This window comes from Lepidothrix coronata, unplaced genomic scaffold, assembly GCF_001604755.1.
Source record: "Lepidothrix coronata isolate B3197 unplaced genomic scaffold, Lepidothrix_coronata-1.0 Scaffold17, whole genome shotgun sequence".
NCBI lineage: Eukaryota > Metazoa > Chordata > Aves > Passeriformes > Pipridae > Lepidothrix > Lepidothrix coronata.
This window is the reverse complement of record NW_016690197.1, coordinates 1360909-1386044: the sequence shown is the minus strand read 5'-3', so window position 1 is coordinate 1386044 and position 25136 is coordinate 1360909. Positions and strand designations below refer to the sequence as shown.

Genomic DNA, 25136 nt, shown 5'->3' with positions numbered 1-25136 from the left:
TTCTATTCTTAAAAATACCTGAGCACATCACTCTGCAAGACAGTGAAGAAAGAAACACAGCTCATGAAAGCAACAAAACTAAAAGCAGCACCATCAAGCAAAGCAAAACCAGCAACAAAACTACATCCAACCTCCACAGCCCTTTTTTTTTTTTAATTTATTATTAGGATGTGTTGACAGAGGTAGCTCTTGACAGCAGCTCTTGGCAAGTGTTTTTTTGTAACACTAACTAAAAATGCACAAAAAAATTAGGCCTGAGATCCAGAGATGACAACCCAAACAGAAATTCTTAAAAATGCCCAATTATCCTGACCTCTCTGAAGGACAACTTCATGAAAATCTTCCACTTTGATGGGAACAGAGTATGATTCACAAAGCTACTTTGCAAAGGTCACACAAGAATGGATATTTGTAAGCTCTTTTTTACTGTGCATTTGCTCTGAGTCCCTCAATGCCCGTAATTTATCATACATACCATGAATATTCTGCTGCTAAAGCCAAGATATTTCAGCCTTTAAATTGTAGAAAAAACCCCCCATGTGCAGCACTGGAGCAAGCAGGTCTGTAACATTTTCTGGCACTGTAATGAGAGTCTGTTACACCACTCAGTATTTTCTTTCCTTTCTTTTCTCTTCCTTTCCTTTAAGCTAACATCCTTTTCCTGTGCCTGAGGGAGAAGGCAGTTGATAAAAGCCGAGTTCCTGTTCACAGATAAGTTTAGAAGGCAGCCTAGCTCCGAAGTTCCCTGAATAAGCTATATTCCTACCACCTTTTTTTCCCCCCTGTCAGAGACGTCTGAGCCCCACACAGGAACCAGGCTCACATTGTTCGATAGCCGCGGACGTTTCCACAGTAGCTGGGAGGGTCGAAAGCTCTTTCCGCTCTTTGTTACAAAATTTTTTTTTTTTTCCTTCCTTCTTCCAACTTTCCAGTTAAAGAAAATCGCTGGGGCATTTCTGAATTAATTCGGGCTGAGCTTCAGAGGAAAGAACAAGAGACAGGTGTAACTGGGTGGGAAAAACCCCAGCATGCTAGTGAAGCTTTTGCTGCTCTGTAATACAATAGGATTGGCAAAGCTGGTGGAGCACTCAGACCATCGTGGACATCATGATGGTTCGGTGCACAGCTCAAAGCCACGAGTTTATGAGACCTCTGCATACCCCCAGAGGACTCCTCTGTCACACCAAGAAGGTTATTGGGAGGCAGAAGGCCTCAGAGAGGATACTCAAGATTACCCTTCAAGTGTGATTTCCTCACACCAGGAAGAGAGAGGGGATTTTGAAGCTGCGAGCCCACAGTCCCGAAATGGGTAAGTACCCCAGTGTGTCTGTCTCTGTGAATCCTCTGTGATACCTTTATATCCTGTTGATACAGGACCATCTTCAATAGAAGTTCCTCATTAAAATACATTAGATTCTAGGGGTCAATCTATATCCAAACAGGAGCAGTTTAAATGCTTTAGCTACACAAACAGAAAGCTGAATCGCTTGTGGAGGATGAAACCACAGATGGGACGGGCTCTTTGCTTAGTCTGAGACAGCAGAATGGGGTTAGGGGTCTGGACACACCTGGCAAATGTGAAGCCTTCCAGCTCTGCTGCAGCACCACAAAACAGAACACTACTTCTGGCAAAGCAGTATTAGAGGAAGTTAATTTACTCATGTTTTCTTATCACGAACCAATGCTGATTATTTTTGCTGATTGTAGCAACCTCTGCCCATCAGCAAAATGTGCCTGCCTGCAGACTTGGGCCTTGGAAATGGAGAGGGAAAGAGAATGGCAGGATATTAACAAAATAAAAATAGTGAGGAGGAAATATAACAAAGTAAGGAATAATAAATAAGCATGGGTATGACTACAAATTCCACATGCCCTCCCCCACAAAAGGTTTTCATGCCAGTGAAATGCTTTTCATGGTAATCTGTAGCAGAAGAGTAGCCATCCTGAGTGGAAAAGGCATGTACTTCACTAGAAACATTCCCAAACCCTATGATTTGTGTATGGTTTTACAGGGCTTGTAAGTAGGTCTCTAAATGTTTAAAACAGATGAAAACCAAGCAGGACAGTGAATGAATCTTTCATAGCCCTGATGGATGGGTACTGCAGAGCCCTGTTTGGGAGAGCTGAAACAGCAGCACACTGAGTGCTGTTCACAGCTCAGTGCTTTAGGATGCCCTGTATTTTTCCCTTTAAATGCTCTTGAGAAAGGAAAAAAAGGGAGATGGAAAGAGACTATAGAACTTTGCTCATGTCATGCTTCCCTTTCATGCAAACTAAACTCTGCAGTCTTGTTCCCAATCTCATCTACATGTAATTAAGGCCTCCCTTCTGCATGTAACATGGCGAATGTATTAAAACCCTGCTGTCCTTCATATTCCATCTTTCCATAAATCTGTACCTCCCACCAATAGCCCCAAGTCACTTTCTAGAGCCTCTAAGTGTTCACTTCCAGTTTCATGATGGGTAGTGTTCGGTAATGACGTGCTCTGTTAATTAATCAACTCCTGGATAACGCATTTCAGACACTGTCAAAAGAAGGAAGCAAAGCCTAGGTGGTGTTCTGGGCTTCCAAGTTACACTGCAAGGTGGTAATCATTTGATTGCTGGTTAAAATGCCAAAAGCATTCTGAAAACTTCAAGTACTATGAAAATTCAATGGTGTAAAAAGGTGCATCCTAGGTCAGCAAGATGCTGTAATGTACCACCCTAATCAGGATTTCTTCCTTTGTATGTGACTCTGTTCGGCACCACCTTGTCTAATTCAGTTCAACACCAGCTATGACTCATCCTAATTTCCTCCTGAGGAGAGAAATACTTCCTTCTTTTATGGACATAGTTGCATAATGAATCAAATCATAATTCTTCCCAATTATGAAGCCATGGTGATGACTACAGGCGATTCAAATCTAGCCTGGCAGTAGCTTTAAGGTATTTGTTCTTTTGCAGAGCTGTCACACTTACAGCACACACAGGCCCAGGCAGCTGGGAGGTCTTATGAAAGAAATTTGAGACTTTGAGAGGAATTATGTCCAAAAGCGAGGGGAGAGAGTGTGAGTAAGAAGGGACAACACATTTCCCCTTGTAACCACAGTCCAGATTCTAAAAGTCATTGCAAATGGTTGAAGCAAAGTACCTTCAGAGCGTGAAGTCCTCAAGTGCATGTCAGGTGCTGTGGCTGCACTACCCTGCTATGCACAGACAAGATGTTGTCATGAATCTGGTATTTCCTCCCTAAAAGTGTGACACATTCCATGGAAAAAAACATCGAGGAACTGGGCTTATATCTCTAAGGGAGAGAACAAAAGGAAAACTATCAGGAGTTACACAGGAATGAAGAGATATAAGGAGATAAAGACATGCCCCCAAAAGTGCAAAAGACATGCCAAAAAAAGCCCAGGATGGTGGAGAATAATTTTCTACCAAAATTATGTCTTATATATACTTTTCTTTTGAAATAAGAAAATACTTTCTTTTCAGAACTAGGAAACAAAAATCTATGGTAACTTTATGAAAAGTTTTGACTCTTGTTATTTTAAAAAAAATAAAAATAAGATGTGTTTAGTTCAACCTCTTATTATTTTCCCCACGTATTAGGAATAGTGGCTGTTACAAAATATTCTTACCTTTTTAAAAATGTATAGTCTTATTTTTTACATTGCAGTTATTTGTTTATTTGTTATTTAAATAATTGAGACCATCATGACTAATAAGTCCAAGGTATGAGTCAGGCAGAATCCTCTGGTTTCTGCTTCACCATGTAAGATGAAATGACTCAACAGACACCATTCAAGTGCTTGGATATGTTATTTTGCTAATTAATTCCTCTAAGAAAAACAAGATTATAAATATAAGAGTTTTAAAAGATAAAAATCATTAGAGGAGTCACTGGCCTTTAGGTGACTTTTTTAAAAAGAGAAATACATGGCTAATAATCCTCTTGTTTCAACTACTCTTTAGAAGAAGAACTACTTGACAGTTTAGCATCTCAGCTGTTGCTTGTGCCTGAGCGAAAAGGAGAAGCTCTGCATGTTCCAAGTGGACAAGTGCTTGTACGTGTTACTTACAAAAATCAAAACTATCAAAAGAGGCCGTTTTCCCAAAGGAAATCACCTTTTTATTCTGCTTTTCTCCCCAGCAGCTGTGTCTCATATGAGCTGATTGGTTTGACTTTGAATATTTCATTCTGTTGCTGAGGTAAAAGGATCCACACGCACCCAAACTTTCAGCAGAATTAAAAAGGGAAATCAAGAGACCTGTACTCCAAAATTGCTGGACTATATTAGCATTTGCTTTAGCAATGGAAGATGAAGAGCAAGAACAGCAAAACAGGTTCTCAATACGTAATACCCAAAACAGACACTAAATATATTTCCTTCTTCATTTCCCTTAAATAGATGCCTAATGCAGAACTTCACAGGGACACTGTTGTTACTGGTGGCTTTCCTGTGTGTGGATACAGGCAGCTACATTGAGGCTTGAAAAGCTGGCTGGGACATGACCAGATGTGAGGAAGTTCTAAAAGTGACCCAGCAAATATCAAATAAGAGCTTGCATTAGCTCATCACCCACTCTAATTCTTACCACTAGGTGTAACCAATTCAACTGCTGTTTGATAAGGTCATATTGAAAGAGACAATAAATACACCAATGAGAAGACACTACTATTGTTATCCTGACAACTGCAACGTGGCTGACACACCTGATAGCTTGTGAAAACTCACCCTAAGCTGACAAGCCATCTCGGAGACTTTTCCTTCTTTAGAGCCACTTCCTCCAAATACTTGGTAATGACACATGTCTGAGGTCTGAGCAAGGCACAGTGCTGAGTTGACTCAGGGGAGCTGATGCTGAGGGATAGGGCTACAGAAGTATCCAGCTACTTAAGCTGTACAGTTCAGCCCTGGGCAGACAGAACTGGGCACACACGTCCCTCTCCATGTGGCCGCTTGTGGGCCTGGATCACAGTGACAGCCTTTGAAAGGAAAGGTTCCCTGACCCTGGGAAGAACATGCCATCTTATCTATATATGCCCTTGCCATGAGCTTACCTCTTCTGATCAGAGATCCATGGAAAGACCCCTACTGTAATTACATTTAGAAGGGCTTGTTTTTTCTCCCTACAAACAGATTCTCTAATTAAGCACTGCACTGAAGCACCATTAGTGCTCCTGTCTTTTCTCAGTACCAAGCATGAGAAATCCACATGCCTGCAACATCAAGAACAGCCAGGCTCACAACTCAGGTTTCATCCACTTAGTGTTCATATTTCATTAAAAAAACAGGACAAATGAAGCACGTAAAAGGCACACGCTAGCTCTGACAGCAAAGCCCAAAGCTGCCTGTACCCTCAGTTAGCCTGACCTGTCTGTCAAGTAACACTGTAAACTAGATCACTTAAGCATTCCAGGTTAAAAATAATCTTAGGAAAAGCAGAATTTATTTTTAACCTTCCCCCTCTGCTGATGGAGCTGGTTCCCAAAAGAATGGTTCACGCAGTAGAGGAGAAATGGACTGTGGTGATGAAAAGGGAAGGAGGAGAGCAACTACAGCTGTTTTCCCTGCCTGTGACAAAGTCTCACAGAACTCCTCTGTTTTTCCAAAAGTGTAATCACTGCCAAGTAGCCCCTGTTTTGGATTTGCCATGCAGCTGGGTAGGTAGTTTACTTTTCCTTCTTTCTCTTTAATACACCAACACACACACACACTTGATGTCATCTCCTGGGATATTTCTCACAATTACAAAAAGAAAAACGAAAGGAAAAAATCCCCAACCACCACCACCTGATCCACTGGAAAGGCAGAAATCTTCAGCTTAAGCAAATCCTTAATTGCATTAACATAGTTTGAGTTTCGGACACACAATTCTGTGAAGTCACCCTTGACTTCCTGATGTCAACCAGGTGCATTGTTATCTCACTGAAACACTCATCTCTTTATGAAATTCAGCATCAGGAAGCCACAAAGAAGCAGGCTTCTTCTCATGGTTACCCAGTATGTCAAAATATAGAACTATCCTCCTCAGTGTAGACCAGCAGAGAAAACCCAAATCATTCTAAGGAAAGTCAGAACAATGTTCAGTCTTAATAGCTTATTTTTTGTCTGCTTTTACAGGAAGAATCCGTTGATTTAATTAAGACCAGTTTCACATTGACTCATCTATGTCTTCAAAACAAGGCAGGGGCTTTTGTAGGAAGCTTATGGGATACTGGGATTTCCCACCAAAGGGGCACAGAACATATGCTTAAAATAAAACATTTTGGAATTAAATGCAGCTAAAATGTGATTTTCAGCCCCTGACATCTTGAGAAGGAGTGGAACTACTTGAGTGCTCAACAATAGCTATCACAGTGCCAAGTACATCAACAGAAGCAATGGTTTCCCATCAAAGTTAGGCACTTGGCTCCTTTCAGGACTTCAGGGAATTTCCAATATTTGGCTGTCATTGAGCTGCCCAGCTGCAGGTGGAACAGCTCCCCATTAGCCTGTTTGATGCAAATAACAGCTTCCTTGCACACAGCACAGGAGTTATCGAGCCCTCCGTGCCCAAGGGATTGATTTATTTCACAGCTCATTACTCCAAGCTGCAGCAATTAATTCCTTCAGCAGATAGCAAGGGATCCCTTGTTTCAGCATAGCCACAAAACCACCAGCAGCACTGTCACCATGTGGATCCAACACCTTCCTACATGTGCAGGTCAGTAGCCCTTGAATGGGTGATCAGTGGCCAACCCTGAACCAAACCACACTCAAGCCCAAAACATGCCCAGGGCAAACCTTGGCACACACTGCCTGCACCCTGAGCGTGTGACATCTGGGAAGTCTGTCTTCTCACACATTTTTGACTCACTGGCATCAGCACAGCTGCGCTTGTTGGTGGCCACTGGCTGCAATTTCTGCTTCCAGACAGGGTCTGACAAGTGATCAGGCTACACTAGGGGAAAACTTCAGTCTGCAGGAATCAAAGGATGAAATCCAAGTGTAAGCTGCCCTCTGAACTGGCTGTAGAGCTTCTCTTGCAGGGAGGATAATACAAGTGAGGTAATGGCTGTGGATGCTTTTGAAGAGGAAAAACCTCTTGCATTTATTTTTCTGAAGTAGTTTGTAAAATAGTTGGATTTGGCTCAAAACCAGCTCCCAGCCAAGCCTGATGTCTCTTGAACTCTTGCTCCCAGTGAGGCTTCAGGTTCAGGACTGGATTTGCTCTGAAAGCCTTCACTGCACTGAGTTCTTAGGACATTCTGCAGGACAAGACTATCCCAACAGACTAAGTGGCACTACTGTTGGAATAAAAGTTGCATTCACCCAGTGAAACTCGGGGTTCTGGAAGACTTCCAGCACTGCATGGAAATCCACATGTTTGGAGCTACCACTGTGACTCTTTTCAGCCCAGGTTGTTAAGGTGAACTGCAAATCAATCAGTCTGTTCTAACCCCAGTGAAAACAAGAGTGGCTGAATCACAGGAAGATCCCAGACCCTGCCCGAGAGGGAGCTCTACTCAGCCTAAGGGAAACATGGAGAAATACGAGAATTTCTCCTGTCTGATTCTAATACAGGGCTGCTGGTTGCTTGGGAAGAGCTGGAAAATTCACTGACAGACCAATAGCCCTCACTTGCTGTCTGCTAATTAAAACCCCAGTGGCACAGTGTGCTGCTTTGGAGAGGCAGCACCTTTTCCAACAGCTGAACACCTCCTGCATTCCATAAGAAATAAAAAGATATGTCTGTCTTAATACTGACATGCACAGTCCTAGGTTAGACTAATTTAAATTTGGTATTTTATCTCTGTTTTTTGAGGCTGCTTTTTCTTGTCAGTGAGAACTTTGCATGGAGGGAAAAACCCAACAGATTATTTCACAGCTAAAGCCTCACTCTTTTATTCTACTTCAACTGGTATAAATCAGGAGTTATTTTGTACAAGTCAGTGGAAAATCACATGTTTAAATTGAAATAACAGTTCTCTACTGTCTTCTTGTAGCACATTTAAGAAGCAATAATTGATTATCTGATGCCTTTTGTGCTGTCTAGGGAAGTGTTGTGGTCCTGAAAAGTTTTGCACACTGTCAGTGACAGACACAGGAATGGCTGGACAGGAGTTTTCAGAGTAATTATAGAAACTCGCTTCTTTGAGAATAGAAACTTAAGGAAACTGATGTGTGTGAAGGACAACTCAGTTGTACTAGTACAGCCAAAGGAATAACAAAACCCATGAAAAAAACCCAACATCCTGAAGTCCTGAAGCTTTTGTTCAGGCAAAAATTCCACTGACCTAGGAAAGATCTAAAATTATGCATTGGCGTGCCAATGAAGAGAACATGTAACTAAGAAAACTAAAGCATGTAAGTGCCTAGCTGAGCTGGGGAGCATTACTCACACTCAGTAACATGCTGCAATTGTCCGTGTATGAAGAAAAGAGACCACCCTGTATTCATCTGAGCAGAGCACCAATTACTGCAGAGCAGCCATCTAACTTTATCTCCTGCTTCTGTGGGTTTTATTTTGTTTGCTATGACATAATGTGGCCCGGCCTAATCCTAGAAACAGAGAAAAAACTGCTTGCATTTTGCTATGTTTCAGTAAAAGCAGAAGTATTATCCAGCATAAGGAGAAGATCATCTTAATATCAGTTTTTAAACTCCTAAAAGCTTCAAATAAAAAGAGCTTGAGCTAACCTACATTTGCTGCACTTTATTTATAAACAGAATGCTTTGTCATCAGATATATTTAACCACAGATGTAAGAATACAGTTGCCTCAAAACAAGACATAAGGGGATAGATGCATGTGAAGGCTCCATTCAGTAAGATGAATTCATAATTCGAATGAAGCCTAGGAAAAAAACCCAACTAGCCTAGCAAAGAAAATTATTCAAATACTTTTTTTCCTGGTATAAAAAAAAAAAAAAAGGATTAATTTGCATGGACCATCAAACAGGAAAAGCTACTAAACAAACATCTGTAGCCCTGAATTTGCTAGGGCTCCCTCAAGCGTTGCTCTGACTTGCAGCATTGTGATAGACTTTACCATTCACCAGACTGGAGAGAAAGCTCTTCTGCTCTCCTCACATGAGCAGCTTCTTTCTGTTCCTCTCTCTCCTTGGCAGCAGAAGCTTGCATCAAAAGGAAACTGTATTAAGGAGAATAAAAGCAGAGGGTGTTAAGTCGGTTATATACTCAGTGAATGAGGCGACATAGTTACAAAGAGAAAAAAACGCAGCAGCAGAACACAAACACAAAGCTGCTGTGTTCCAGAAGCCAGCTGAAGAAAGTCCTATTTGTGAGGGAGCAGCTCTTTGAAACTTCATAGCCTGACTCAGAGCCTTTGGTGCCAGCAGAAGTCCTGCTAGCCTCCCTGAACTTTAGATCAAGCCCTTCTCAGTCTTTTACATTGTTGCACCTAACATTAAAGAATGACGTATTTTCCCTGGAGGTTAATGCAGTTAAGGAGTATTTTTAGTTACAGATAGCAAAGTTTCCTTAAAGGAAGCATTTGACAAGATGTGCAAAAAATACTGCAATAGAAGTATTCATCTTTGGGCACGTGTATCTATATTGCAGCTCATTACAGGCCTTATCTACTTATTTGAGGAAAGAATAAATGTTGATAAGCTTTATGGAACTCAAAACCACTAAAGGTTTTTGCGATTAAACCCAAAACATCATATTATGCAGCCCTTCAGCTCCACAGATTTGATCTTAAGCTTTTAAGATCAAATGAGAGAGAGCTAGTGAACAGATAGTAAAGAAAATTGGACATAAAGAAGTGTGACCAGCATTAAAGGAAGTTTTTATTGAGAATCTATCAAATTCCCCCCCCCTTTTTTTTCTCATGCTACTCACTCTGTATAATACTAGTAACTGTCCAAAGCAGGCATTAAGTTGGGATCAACCACTGACACAATTTCTAATAGAAGATAACCCCTTTCTACAAGCAGGAAGCCACCAGGTGCCTCCAACACTAACATGTTTTGAAAAGAAATCCTTGTGTGCAATACAGCAAGAACACTCACAGTCACACAGTGCCTAATTCTTGCTCACACAAGTTGATTCACGTGAACAGTTGGCCCAGCTCTATATGGCTTAAATTACTCCAAGGACTTGTTTGGGAGCTGCATGTTGTGGGAAAAAAAATAAAATCAGCCCAGATGATGATTCATAGGGTGTGGATTGTTTTCATTAGGAAAGAACAAACCCCCAAAGCTAAAGAATCCTGTTTTAAAAGGAGGTTTCCATACTGAATGCAGACTCCTGCCTGAATCTGGCAGCCGTCCTGCTGGCAGAGCCAGGAATCCTGCACCTAGCAACGATACCAGGGAGGCTCCAGTGCCTGGGCACTTTATTTCCCCAAGAAAAAAGCAGAGAGGATCTGAGGGGGAAAAGCCTCTCCCAGCTATGCGTTGCCAAGCACACGAGAAAGGACAGCCCAAGCCCAGGCACAAACCAGGTCTCTGTTTCAGAGTTATTTAAGTGAACACTAATTGCTGAAAAGCACTGCAGCCTTATAAAGCCTGGCAGATTTAGGCACACCTCGGAGACAAATGTCACCAGAGCATGTGTGCTGGTCTGCTGGCTTTTACTGAGTGGCCCAGTGACACGAGCAGAGTGTTTGATTATGAAAGAGCAGTATTTTAATAAAAAACTGAGGATTTGTCTTCTGGTTCAGTCCCATAAGAACCAAGACCCCCATTGGTCATAGGCGCAACAACTCCCCCAGTCACTTGCAAAGGCCTTAAAGCTACAGTTCATCAAACAAGTTGCTTTGGCTTGAAGTTACAACAAAGGCAGCAGCTTCTTTTCCTCTCCCAGTGCTGTAGGCTTTGCCACATTCCTGCCCTGGCTTCTAAGAGATGAAGAGTTTTGTTCGTGTGAGTGCTTGCTGAAATTTCAATCACATTTTCCTTAAGAAACGGGGGAGAAAAACAGGCTACGTCCCAGGAAGCCTGGTGAACTGTTCCCAGCTAGCCTGGGCTGTCTGCCCTTTTATCCTGATGCCTCCAGCTTCCTTGCAGCTTCCTCCCCTTCTCCTGGCTGCCCGGCCGCTGCGGTCGCAGCTTCTGCTTTTGTGCAGGACTCGGTTCCCCATTGTTTCAGCGACTCTCTCACAGGGGCAAACTTTTTCCATATATGCTGATTGTCAGAGATTTGGTTCCTGTATTCCCACTTAAAAATATATTGCCTAAAGTTCAGCTGTTTCCATTATAGTTATTACTCCTCACTTCCTGCCCTTTCTGGCCTTGGATTTTAGCCAACAGTACCCTTCCAAGTCGTGACTTTAAACTCTTGAAAAGGAAGAGGCTCACCTACACGCTGGGATTAATAGCTGCCTATATAATTTTTACTTGGAAAATTAATCAGACTACTAAAACTCACTTGTCCTTGCTAGAACCATAAAACTAAACCCCAAGCAAACAAGCCTCTTTTTTTCCACTATCATTTTCCTGCAGGTGACAGGAGAAATTATTTCAAAGCTGGCTTAATTAATAAAATCCAATCAATTACTATATTATCCTGAAGAAGTAATACTTGGGAAGACATTATTAATGGAGTTTATGCCGGATTAAATTTTCAGAACCAGTCTGCCTCAACCTGATGAGTCAGTCATTAGGCATCTGAAATGGCAACATGCCTAGAAAGGCAATTTGACATTTAAAGTGACATTAACCTGCAGGTTATCATGGGTTGGAAATTTCTCCTCCTAAATGAAAGGACTGGAAATGGAACTAATGCATCAAAGTGCAGACAATCAGCCCCTTCCTTACAAACTCAGATAAACATCTCAAATGAAAACACATAAATCGGGAGTGGAGGGAGAAGCTCTGAAGCGTTTTCCGCTTTCCTCACCATACAGCTGGGAAAAAGAAAACATAAAAAATAGAAGGCCCTTCTGCATTTCATTCGTCCTTGGCACTGTTACAACCAGAGACTCAACAAGATCTACCTCAAACTCTTTTCCCACGTCTTTCTTCCGCTAGGAACTGGTGTTCCTTCACGCAGTCCCGGCTGGTGACATACATAGAAGCCTGCATGAAGGAGAAGTACATTGTCAACTCCCAACAGCCCTGTCCAAATGGAACCCCTGACTGCCAGAAGATCATGTAAGTATCCTAAATAAAACCACTGAAGAAAACAGAATTTTCTCTGATGTATCAAAACGATGTTTTCAACAGTGTTGAATGACACATTCTAAAAAGAACTAAAGCATCAACACAGTTTAATACCAAAGTGATGTAGGGCTGCATTTATGTACCTAAAGGTGATCAGGCATTTAAGTAACCTGGGAGAACAACTGCCTTTCCAAACCACCGAGTACAGGACTACAAGATGATTAAGCAATTTTTCATATCTTCCCACATGTTCAGAAAACATACAGAGACCATACCTTTTCCATGATTCTCAGGTCATAATATACACACATAACTTAAATCTCTCCGTCTGTGGCCATCAGAGAGACCATTTACACGGCAGGAGTCAGAGAACTGCAAATCCCCAGATGCTCACTGTTCTTTCACAAGGTCTGGCTGCCCAAGGAGTACTAGTGAAAGCCAGTAGTGTATCTTAAGGTGCATATTTGAAGCTGGGAGACACACACTTTTTTTAAGCTGGACTCACACACACTTTTGAAGTGTTAAATTATATTTAGTTATCACCTACACGCCCTCACATCTGTGCAGGTATTTGGTTGCAAAAATGCTTTTGTTATTTGCTAATACAATTAACTTCTCTTTCTCTGAACAACAAAAAAAAGTTTCATCATTATACCCAGGGGAGTTTTTAACAAATTTGTATCTTCCTTGGTAACCATGAGGCTGACCACTGGAGCCTCTGACTGCACGTAAGAATGCGCACACCCCTCCCACTGTAAACAGTAATCCTGAAAAATAATCTTATGTAAGGAAAAAAAATTGCTGTGGACTGCCCATATGCTTTGCTAAGTAGCAGTGATAGAGATTATGACAAGTTTCTTAACTGCATTCTGCACTAGTCATCTCTGACACACTTGGCACCCAAGTGCCACCCGCTGACAACAACTTCCAATCTGACACCCAGCCTGTTACTCCACAGGTACAGGACAGCTCTGAAGCCAGTCTACCAAGTGAAACAGAAGGTTTTGAAGTCTTTGCAGTGGAAATGCTGCCCTGGATTTATTGGCAAGGACTGTGAACAGCATGGTAAGGAAAGCTAGAGAACAAGTGTGAGAATGAACGACTAAATGCCAGGCACAACGACAAAAAATAAGTTTGTCTATTTGCTTTTGCCTTTTTTTCAGTATCAGTGCCTTGTTCTATTTGGTCTGATATGCCCCAAATCACTGATACTTTGAGATAAGAAGTAGTTGTAATCACCTGAAATTATTAGTTAATTAGCATGAGCTACATATTCTTCTGTTAATAGCAACCTTTGTAATCTTTACACACTGAGAAAGATATTGATTTGCTAGGGGAGCCTGCCAGATGTCCATCTAGACAAGTTCATCTAGGAATACCTAATTCTAGGTAGAAACTGGTGACATCAGAAAGCTACACTAGTATGTGAAATGCCCCTGCGGTCAGTTCATAGGATGAAATTATGTGGCTCAGGAAATCACACCTCCCAGTACCCAATGGGACTGCAAGAGAGATGGAGAGGGACTTTTTACAAGGGCATGCAGTGACAGGACAAGGGGCTTCAAACTGAAAGAGAGCAGGTTTAGATTAGATATTAGGAAGAAATTCTTTATATGAAGACGATGAGGCACTGGTTGCCCAGAGAAGCTGTGGATGCCCCATCCCAGGAACTGTTCAAGGCCAGGTTGGATGGGGCTTTGAGCAACCTGGTTTAGTGGAAGGTTCCCTTCTATGGTGGGAGGGTTGGAACTGGGTGGTCTTTAAGGTCCCTTCCCATCCAAACCATTCAATGACTCTATGATCTGTGCAGCTGCTAAATAAGAGAGAGGGGAGACAGCGTGGTTTAAAAACTAAATGGTCGTTTAAAAATAGCATTGGTAGGATTTAGCAAATAAGACTTGAAAAGTGGAATTAAAACAGATTTAAGAATTTAAATGGAATTAAGGGAATTTAAATGGATAAAAGATAATTCCCTCTAGCAATTAAGGCAACCATAATAAAAAAGGCAAGCACGTGTGAAAATTTTCACGTCTAACTCACCTACAGACTCCACAGAAAAAAGTCTCTGTAGGTTTTGCTTTTCTTCACAGATAGCTTTGACTTGTAGATTTATCTCTACGTGGTGCCTCAGCCTGAATTTCATTTTTAATGTTGGAAAGATACTACCAAAAGCAGTGCTTCTAGTTTAGTCTCTCTTTTGTTACACTCACTGACCAATAGCAGCTCCTCCATCATCATCTCATCATTCGCTGTTGGTGCCACCAGAACGTTCAGGTAACTGTGGAAAAAGGAAGAGGAATTTGTAGATCTTTAGGTGGGACTCCCAGAAAAGAAAAAAAAAAAAGGCATCTATTTGCAATAGACTAATTCCTTAGGACCAATAATTTGGCATGAGTTAAAACCCCCCACGTTACTGCACAGCATTACCATGTATGCAATGTTGTAAGTCCGTGCGGGGAAAGAAAATTCTCCAGACAAGATGGTCTTTCCCCAAGAATCCTGTCTCCACATCTTTTACACTACACATGAAATTCCTCTGTGTTGTCTTGCTAAACTGTAGTAGTTTCTGCATCTTAAACATTTTCACAGCTTTATCACATCTCGATTGCAGATCCTAATTTTATTCCGGTGCCAGGAACTGAAATTGAAGGAGGAGAAGAAGAGTTCTCAAACCACAGTATGTGCTTGAAGTTATTTTGTTTGTCACCCTTTTACCTCTCAGCCACTGATCAGAAAGAACAAGTTATTTTAATCATTTTAACCTGATGAACTCTAGACAATCTCTTTAGTGAAAGCATCATTTGTGAAAGCTTTGAAACAATACGTTTATTGGCTTAAATGAGGGCTTTTGCTAGAACACTACACAAATGCTCAAGACAAAGCATCCAAAAGTTTCAAAGCTGTCTGCTGGCTGGTGATCAGTGATACCAATGTAGAATGCCAGCTGGTCCAGAGCCTTACATCTCTCGGTGCCAGGGATGTTAACCCCTTTCTCTGCCAAGTGGATTCACAGGAAAGCACACCGGGCTCATGATTCTACCAGAAAAACAACCCACTCGAAATGCTGTTTTAGAACAGCCTCCCAGTAGCTTTGAGTTTACTGTTATGAGGTACCAAAGATTTGTATCTCAGGCACTTCAACCTACCAATCTGAGTACCAAGGACTGTCCCTTACCACCTGGGAAATGGTGTGGCTTACAGTGCTATTAAGTATCTTTTAGCAATTAGCCACAGCATAGTATTGCAGCTCTGAAAGAGCTTTACATTATGCTCTCAGCACTGAACGAATAAGCAGCTGGTTTGCACAACTGAATTATATAAAACAAGAGATTTAAAGGTCAAAGGTAACCCTGGAGGGTAAGAAGCCCTTGGGATAGCACAGTTTGAACACACCAGTTTCAGCAGCTCTCAGTGTATACTTTGAAACCTACAGCTGAACTTCACAGGTACTTATTTAGAACAACATTAGTTAAAGGGCCCCTCTACGAGTCAGCTCTGACACACACTGTGCTTCTGATTCCTCAGTGGAATGCCTCAATTGCTCTTTCATCCTCTCCTTTTATTCTGGATTGTTAAACCTTGCTATCTTTTCAGTCAATGGCTTGAAAGGAGTTAGTATTCCAAAACATTTTTATGGTATGGGGACGTTTCTAATTAAAGAGTCTTTTATTGCCATCATGGCTATTGTGGCTGAAGTTCTTTGCAGATATTTAACTACATTACGTTTTCATCACTGTCAAAAAAATTCTTTGCAAAGAAACTACAATTTAAGGTGCCGCAAACCAACAGACCCCCTAAATGTCAGCGTAAAATTTTCAGAGCAAAAAGTAGACAGGTGTTCTCAGAGGTGTGGTATGAATACCTGTCGCCTGGTCGCTGCACTCCGTTGCATGACTTTGTTTTTTCAATCTTGTGACTAGTGTCAACATCAGTGGATTCCAGAGAAATGTTCGAAGTCATTCAAAATCATGAGGCTTTACTGGATGATCTTCAAAGTGATATTCATCAAGCAGTCAGCAACTTAGGTGACTTACAGAGGCTATTTGAGAACAACGGTACGAGCATGGTGTTAGAAGTGAACCAGAGCAATTCAGGTGAGAGGTCTGATGCAGAATTACCAGCCTGAGATAGGCCCTGTGAGACCAGGCAGACCAGGAAGAAAACATGAAAGCAAAGATACCCTGATATTCCTTGGTCTGCTGGTTGCTTCTAGAGAGAGAAAAAATGGGTGCAATCCCAGTGCAAATGAAGGAACCCAAGAGTAACTTGAAATGGGAAATGTGACAGAAGGCAAATTTCAGAATATGCCTTAACTGAAGAATAAAGAGGTTGCTCACATTTAAAATTTGCTCATCTTACTATTCTGCTTCTGTGGCTTCTTCTATAGGGATACAGAGTTTAGATGTGGTTTTTGTTCTTTTTCTGTACTCATGCTATATACTCTCCTGTGTGGAATATCAGACTGGTTTATACAAAAAAATGAAACATTTTACCCTTCTCAGGAACATTATTCCTGCCCTATACAGGAGTGGGGGGAAAAAAAAGCTACTGAATTTGACCTACTGTTGTGAGCCACTGGCTTACAGAAACGATTTCTAATGATACAGACTACTGTATTCAGTGAACTTCAAGGCACTCAAGTTTGAATTTTAATGTTAGAAATCAAGCCTTAGTATAAGTCACACCTAGTACAGATATTTCACAGATTTTTCAAGTTATTTACTCATGGCCTGGAATATTCAGCTGTTAAGATGCTGTCTAACTTTGTGAAGCATCAGAAAAAGAACAACATTAGGACACAGTGAAAAAAGGAAGGGCTCACTAACTAAGAACTGTTGGGAAAAAGGACAGTTATGGCCCCTTGCAAAACTGCCTGTCTAGGGGTTTCAAAAAGCATAATTTTTAAGACCTAAATGGGGAAATCAACACGTGTCTAAGTTGTTGTCTGCAGACTCATAGACACCATGTGCTTTACAGTAACCTTGATTTAAAACTAGGCTATTTATGCAGTTGTCAGAATTGTCAATATCATGAGTTCAAATATCTGGGAAGTAAGATGGCAACTACTATAGAGAAATGCATACTTGAGTTACCCTGGTTAGATAAAGTTGCGTTCCAAAACCAGAATTTAAATCTAATTAAATTATTTTTTTCAACTGTGTTAACAGATCCACAGGAAAGGCTTCTGCAGCAAGTTTTGTTTCCCCACGTGGAGAATTTTCTAAGGAAACATTTTAACCCGATGTGGGCAAGCTTCAACAGAAGCTTACAGAACCTCTCCAACATAGTAAGAAACCTGTCCCATGACGTGGAAGCCAACAAGAGAAGCATAGAAAGATTTCGAGAGAGCTCTGTGCCCAAGAAGGAATTCCAGGAGCTGGGAACTAAATTTGAATCAAAAGTCCAAGAAAACATAGTGAGAGCTGATCAGGTGAAAAGAGATATAGAGAACCAACTGCACATGCAGCAGGCCAACATTCACTACAATCTCAGCATGATCAAGGCAGATACTGACACAAAGCTCAAGAAGATTCATAAGATACAGCAGTCCCATTTCTTAGCTTTGAACAACAGCATAGCAAAGGTGAAACAAGACCAAAACGATCTTGAAAATAAATTGGAGACTTTGGAACGAAATTTAACAGAACTCTCTTTGCATCATGGTCCCAAATATGAAAACAGCCAGACAACCATCAGACAAATAAATGACATTCTGGCAGGGCATGCAAAGCAGCTTAAAGAACTTTACATGGAGTCAGATGTGGCCTTTCAGAATATTGCAATTTTAGAGAGGTGGTTTACGGAGTTAAAAAAAAATATCTCCAAGTATAGGCCAGAAGATCTTACAATAACTTTAACTGAGAAATCAGTTATTATGGAAGAAAACAATGCAGCAATGGAAAGGCAAATATCAGAGTTCAACTACACTCTGTCAAACCTTCAGGAAAACTATTCAGATCTGTTGAGGTACATGGAGGAATGTAATTGCCAGAGAATATCTTCTGACACTGATGTACTCGAGGAAGATTCAAAGAATATCACTTATTCCCTTGAAGACACGCAGTCAAATTTAAAGGATACGAAGCACTTAGAGTCAGTTCTCAGAGATCTTTTGAGGAATGAAATTGAAGAGCTCTCCTCAGCTATTCCATCTATCCATCTGTCTCTTAGTCTCCGTCAAGAAGAAAACAGACAGCTTCAATCACAAGTCACAGCTTTGTCAGAAGACATAGGCTCGATGAAGAAGAAAGATGAAGAAATTCATAGACACATCAAGTATCTCAACAGTTCTTTTGGCTCTCTTTTGGAAGATGCCATGCGGCATGAAGTAGCACTGGAGGCTTTACTGAAAGAAGAATTTGTGGATGTCTTGTTCGAAGATGATTTTAGTATCCTAATACCGTCAGTATTTGAGCTGCAAGAATCTCTCAGACATATCTCAGATAAACTCCAAGAACAAAACGTGACTTTAGAGTCTCTTACAAGGAGATCTCATCTCTCAGAGAGAGGTCAACAGAATAATCATGATGCTCGTACACCTCCCAACCACCCCAGAGAAGAAACACAAACGCCCTCTACTCTAGACGAAGTCAGCAGTCAAGGCAGCATCAGAGAGCACATGGAACCCAACTACGAGGCTGCCAAAGACGACTCCTTGGACAGCTCGGCTTATAATGATATCATGACTCTGAAGAATGATATCAAACACCTGAGCCTGGCAATCAAGAGTCGTGAATCCAGAAGTGACGTGAATCTCTGCTGCAATCACACAATAGCAAATGTAATCGAGCCCCTCAACAGTTCTGTGGGGATTCTCTCTGCAGATTTAGCAACCATCAAGCGGCATCTGGACGAACATCTGCTGATTTTTAAAAAGCTATTTGGAAGTAATGAAGAATTAGTTGCCTCAAAGATAAGTCTGGATGTTACAAAGATTCAGTCAATGCTGAACAGAAAAGAGGGAAGGCAACAGAAAGGTCAAGACAAGCAAAGAGACAAGAAAAGGCCTGAGAAGCACAGAGAAAATATGCAAGCAATAAGTGGAAGAAATACAGTGCACACAGAACTTTTGGAAAAAGGTATGTTCTTTTCTTTCACTTGTTTATGTGCAGGTCTAATTTCTTTCTGGACCCTGCTGTAAGTTCCACATACAGAGCATATTACGAGATCTGCCAGGTATCTTGTGGGATGCTGGAGGGAGAAGTTCTGACATTAGTTAAGTCCTCCCCCTCTATCAAAAAAAGCAGTTTGAGTGAGAACCGAGTTGATACTCTGCTGCATTTTGCTGGAGGCCAATAAAATTATACCCATTACAGCTGCTGGGAAATGGACTTCGAACTAATCCAACTTCAGATGTTTAGAAGACCAATTTTGCCTGTAGATGTTCATGTTAACACAGTAGCATTTTTGTAAGCTGCTGTGGAATGTTAGGCTTTCTGGTCTTGCTTCTTTTTCCTGTTATTTGAATCTGGAAGGAGTGTACTCAAAGCACCAAATCCTCCCCAAGGTGGACAGATACATTAAATGAACTGCTATAATTTGCACAAGTGGAACAGGGCAGACTGACCAGAGAGCACACACTCTCTCTTACAACTAAGCTTCAGAGACAAGTTTTCAGCTTATACTTCACTAGCCAGTTCCCTTTCCCTGTAAACATGTGGCCATAAGGACCTGGTAATTACAACCACCACAGCTTCAGCATTGGCTTTTATGATTGTAGCCCTTGTTATGGACAAATAACAGAGCAAAAATCATCCCCTTCAGGCATCTGTGCTGCAAAACTTTGGTCAAGACTGAATAAGCAAAGAACGTATTTTTAACTAATTTATTTTTAGGACAATAAAAAGTGCTGCCTTTCTTTTTTATTCCTCTGGGCGGTCTTAACCTTATACTTTTCCAAGAACAGTGGTTCAGGTATTTCCAGGGAACCATTTGATCTAATCCCACACACATACCCATTTCAAGCATTTAGCTCTGCAAGGAAGCACACAAAAATCAGGCCTGACAGGGCTTCACCTTATCTCCCATCCTGATGACCCTGGGGAGAGAATACTTGCTTGCTGCTAAAATCCTGTTCCTCTTTGTTTTTCAGACTCCTTGGTGGCATTCCATGTGGGATTCTCAGAAGGAAAGGATAAAGAAAAAACTGTGAGGTTTAATGAAACATACTTCAATTATGGGAACAGCTATTTCCCTGAGCATGGCCACTTTAAAGCACCACACAAAGGCATCTACCTGTTTGTCATCTCTGTGGAGTTTAGTTCAGGACCAGCACTGGGACAACTCTCCTTTAGCCGTGGGTACAAAAGAACTCTCTCAAGTAGTCAGAGGAAAACACCAAATGGAAACACCGTGACTACTTTTGCTATGGCAGAAATGGAGAAGGGGGAGACAGTAAGCTTTGAATTGCTGCAGGGCTCTGTAGTGAAGAGAAGTCCACCTGGGACAACTATGGGTGGATTCTTAATATCTAAAACTTGAATAGTGACATTTATGTTTTACTGATCTCTTTCCATAGATGCAATGGATCCACTCACTATTGCTTCATCTGTGATGTATTCAATCCTACTGCATGTGTTTAAACATAGCACTACCCTAGGTTTGTCTTCATGCTTCTTTTCTGGAAGTGTTTGGCTTTTGATTAGTTGCTTATGAGCAGCAATGGGATTTTCTTTCAAGTGAAAAGCTAATGGTTTGGACTCCAAATGTATCAGCACACACATTCCCAAACCCTTCCACTGCGAGAATTGCACCTAAATGTTTTGTGGGACTGTCTTCACTTATAATGCATGTAATTTCTCCTTTCCCTTGGCAAATACCCCCACCACTGGCAAGGAAGACATTTTTAGAGAGGACTGCATATAGCAACTCTGGTACTATGTGAATGGTACCTCAAAACCCAGAAGCCAGGGCAATTTTACCTTTTAGTTCTCTATGGACCACAGGCAGTCACAGACTATCTTGGAAACTTCTGCAAGTCACTCCAGTGTTTAAGTCTGTGCACAACAGGAACACCAGTAGAGATCTGTCAAATCCAGTAAGATTCACTCTATGCTAATATTTGCATGCAAGAATATTCTAAATGGCCCAGTCTTCGTTTCTGGGCCTGTGTTGTATTTCAACTACACTGCAAACATTTAACAGTAATATAACATTAAGATGAATTACATCTTAATAATTTAAAAATATTGGTGAAAATGCAGTTTATTTCTAAAGATAATCCTGAAGACAATCATGAATTCAGCCCAGAGTCCTGCATTTAGTAAATAGTTTAAAACCAAACAAGCAAGCAAGCAAAACCAACAACAAAAAGGCAAGGTGATTGGTCTGCTCTCATTGTTGAATATACATTTATAATAAGAGTAAACCAAGGAGTAGAATTTTTGAACCTTGGGATTTTTTTTTTTAATTTCCAAAAATCTCAAAATGATCATGTCTGGTCATGTCCTAAGCTTTTCTTCTGACAAATAAAACATCCCAAAGATCTTCATTGTAAAGAAGTTCAAGTATTGTAGTATTTTTCTTTGTTTACCCTAACACCTTACAAAGCAATATTAAAGCAATTAAATTTGCCAAATCGAAATGCACTTTGAAATTGTAAGTATTTTTGAGGAAGAGGTAAATTCTTATGTAATTTGTGCCCTTTTAAGGTAGCATTTTCTAACAGAAATCTATCCTGCTGTTAAGGGCTTTCCTCCCCACCTACTTGTATTCAAACCAATGCTAAACTACAAAATTTTTTAAAAAAAACCAACCCATTGGTACCAACACATGTTGCACTTTGGGCAACAGTTTGACAAGCAGACAACACATGTCTTCTGAAATAAAACTACAAAACAGTTTCAGTTGGTGAGAAGATTGCTACTCTCCATCCTGAAAATTCAACAGAGCAAACAATGAAAAATTCTCCCCCATCTCCTCCTGGCCAATGGTGATTTCCACATGAGATTAACAGGCCAAGTGTCCCAGTTTATCTGGCACAGAGCCACATTTCACACTGCTCTGCAGCAGGCAGCACACACTGCCTGCAAGCTCAGGGTCATCTTCTGTCCCACAGATTGTATCTGAGGGAAGGAAGAGAAGAAAAAAAATGTAAACAGTGAAATGTCAGAACTGAAGGGCAGCATCAAACTGTAAGACTGGGTTCTTTCAGTACAAAGCTACTATACTGGGGTGACCCAGATTTTTTTTTACCAGTGCTCCTCCAATTACAGACTGTTCCACAGTTAAATACAGATGGGGGATATGCAGCTATTTAAAAACACTGCTTGTTTTTAAAGTTTTGACAGAAAGCTTCAACTGGAATGAAACCCATACCATAGCTACTTGGAAAAGGACATGGCAGGTAGTAGACAGGACTTGTAAAGGTTTGGTGTCCTTGTACTTACCGGAGTTTACTTTTGTTTAAGAATACACAAGGTGAGTTCTGAGATCACTGACCTCAGAGTGAAAAAAATGTTAATATAAAGATGTTTTCATATTTGTATTCTTTAAATATGTGCTTAAGTTAGTCACCTGCATATACAAAGAAGACACACTTGACTGGAAGACTCATTTTCAGACTCTTCAGTGAAAAATTAATGAAAGTTAAAACACTCTACTGGCTGCATAAGCCAGGAAGACTGACTTCCTTGTCAAGCAAAAAGATCATTAAGCTATTGAGCTGTGGTTGTGTTTTTTTTCGAACTAATACACCAGATTTTTCATAAACTTCCACCTAAACCACTTCTTGCATTTTTTGTGGGGGGTGGTGGTTTGTTTTTTTTCCGTAAGATTAACACAGCCACATCACCATGACCTGCATTTCTAGGCAACGGACTAGAGGAATCAATTTAATGAAGATAATTTAAAACATAGCTATTGGTTGGCTCAGTGGATTAACAGGGCAATTTCCAAACACAGAAAACAACCTGAAGCTGACCATAGGCATTAAAGAGTTGCCTGTAAAAGCAGACAAGTTGTTTAAGTTTCTCTTGGAGGAGAGCGACCAGACTAACATGCCTGATGGCCACATGTGTGCTCACTCCAAAATACAGATACATGTACTGTCAATCTGAGCCTTGTAGTTAAAAATAAAAGCTTCCAACTGCTTTTAGTACTTCCTAGAAATCTGCCAGAAAACATTGCCAATACTTCAAGTTCCTGAATTTCCAGATCAAACCACTAAGCTTTGTAATAAGCTAGAAAGTTGTGCATCTTAATGCCTTCATGGAATTATTTTGTTACTGAAACTTCTGCTGCTTTATGAATGTCAGTATCTTATAGTACTTCACATTTTAAAATTAAAGTCTCCTCATGTTTTTTTCTTTTCCATTACTAAGATGACCCCCTTACTTTACTCAAAATCCAACTACTGATTGTATCGTATAGAAACAATTTTACTTTCTATAGATCCATCAGTGCCTGAATTCTACAGTCAGATTCATGTGAACTCTTTCAGACATGCACATCAAGCCAGTCTCTGAAGCCCAGGGAGGTCACCCCTCATGAACCAGCCTCAGGACGTGGTCAGCCCACAGTAGTGGTCCTCTCACAGCTCAGATTCACAGCTGACGTGAACTTAATGCATTGACACCACTGAGAAAGACCAAAGTGGCGTTTTGGGAAAAGCTGAAGATAAAGCTGCAGAAGGGATTAGGGAAATCAATGGAATTATATCTGATCCTATATTAAATTAGTGATACTTCTCCAATTTATTTGAAAGCCTGTGATTCAATTCACTAACTACTCAGTTTGCTTTTTGGCTTGCACACAAATATACATGTGGGGCGTTTAGACGTCACTAAATACAGTTGTTTCAGTTCTTAGATACTGATGCAAGCTCATTAGCAACATATTTTTATAGAGAGGTCAAAAATACCTGTACATAAAGGATAACGTTTTGATCTTTATTATTGGCAGGCAGTAGAACTTATTTTCACTCTCCAATTTTTTCCCAAGGCTCTTCCTGTCTTTAGGATACAGCATCACCCTGTGGTCGTCTCACGAAACAACACTGGGGAGGAAAAACTGCTCGTTAAAGACAGGTTTAAATAGTTATCCTCCCTCTTTTCATTACATCCTCCTGCAACACCAACATAAAAATCCCAGTTTTAAATCCAACCACGATCAGTGTAATCAGTGAAGACATTCCACAAGCGACATAACAGCCACAACGGTAGGAAAAAGGGTTACTGTGCCAAGATGCTAACTACAAGGAGACCAAAACTTTGTGCAGTCTAATTTCCTGGTATTAAGGAAAAAAAGGTTTGAAACTACATAGGCTAGTCTTCCACTGTACTTTCCAGAACTCTACTGCAAGATTTTAACACTTCAAGGTACAGGGGGAACAAATAAGGTTTATAATTATCTTTATAATATACTGATATCAGTTTATAATATGTTCAGATAACAAAACTTTCTAGCTAATGTAAAAAAACATATTTAAATCTCCTGATTAAAGGCAAAAAGAGAACAGGAATTGATCTTACTTCTTCTCTCCTTGCAAACTAAAATTGAACTCTACAGAGAGTAGAAGCCGATACGTTTCTGCAACGAGAAAACAAATTCTGACACTTTATATAAGTGTGTACTCACAGGTGAGATATCCCCTTGAATGGTCTTCATTTGCCTGAATCATATAAACCAGACTAAATTTAGCAGGCTATACAGAAGCACCTGCATAATTTTGCAACCAACAGTACGTAAGTGTATTAGGCTCAAATCTCTCAATCTGTGTATTACTACACAAAAAGAATGTTGTACGCAGAGGGAACAAAAAGCCATCACAAAATCCCCCTCCCTTTGTTTTTTTCTCTTTTTACTTGATGAGCTTGAGGAAAATTTATATGGATAAAACCAACATGTAGTGAACTTGCATATGTTCAAATAAAAGTATTATTTGACTTGCTTCTGGCTTTGCTGTAAGACAGGGATAAAAATCAGGAGAAGGAAACACTGGTTTTACTGTTGCGCCCAAATTTAGTGCAAGGAATAAAGAGCCTGAACTTATAAAGCACCAAATAATTCTGAACATCACTGAACAATGAAAGTGATCA

General features: G+C 40.6%; 1 protein-coding gene and 1 long non-coding RNA gene across 4 annotated transcripts; one reads left to right on the top strand and one right to left on the bottom strand.

The window, feature by feature from the left end:
• Positions 1–519: 519 nt before the first annotated feature.
• On the top strand, positions 520–24988 carry MMRN2 (multimerin 2). Of its 2 annotated transcripts, XM_017806993.1 has the most exons (7): positions 520–1309; positions 11968–12090; positions 13058–13164; positions 14711–14776; positions 16020–16193; positions 17268–19178; positions 20192–24988. In XM_017806993.1, exons 1-7 carry the CDS (start codon positions 1029–1031, stop codon positions 20578–20580), a joined length of 3051 nt encoding a protein of 1016 aa, XP_017662482.1. In that variant the 5' UTR covers positions 520–1028; the 3' UTR covers positions 20581–24988. The 2 variants fall into 2 exon arrangements, with proteins under 2 accessions (XP_017662482.1, XP_017662484.1); XM_017806995.1 differs by lacking the exon at positions 16020–16193.
• LOC108493510 lies at positions 3139–16059 on the bottom strand. Of its 2 annotated transcripts, none has more exons than XR_001873499.1 (3): positions 15962–16059; positions 14314–14377; positions 3139–3286 (listed from the first exon to the last, which is right to left on the bottom strand). It is a non-coding gene; the product is annotated as an uncharacterized LOC108493510 (long non-coding RNA). The 2 variants fall into 2 exon arrangements; XR_001873498.1 differs by lacking the exon at positions 3139–3286 and adding an exon at positions 11947–12015.
• Positions 24989–25136: the final 148 nt, after the last annotated feature.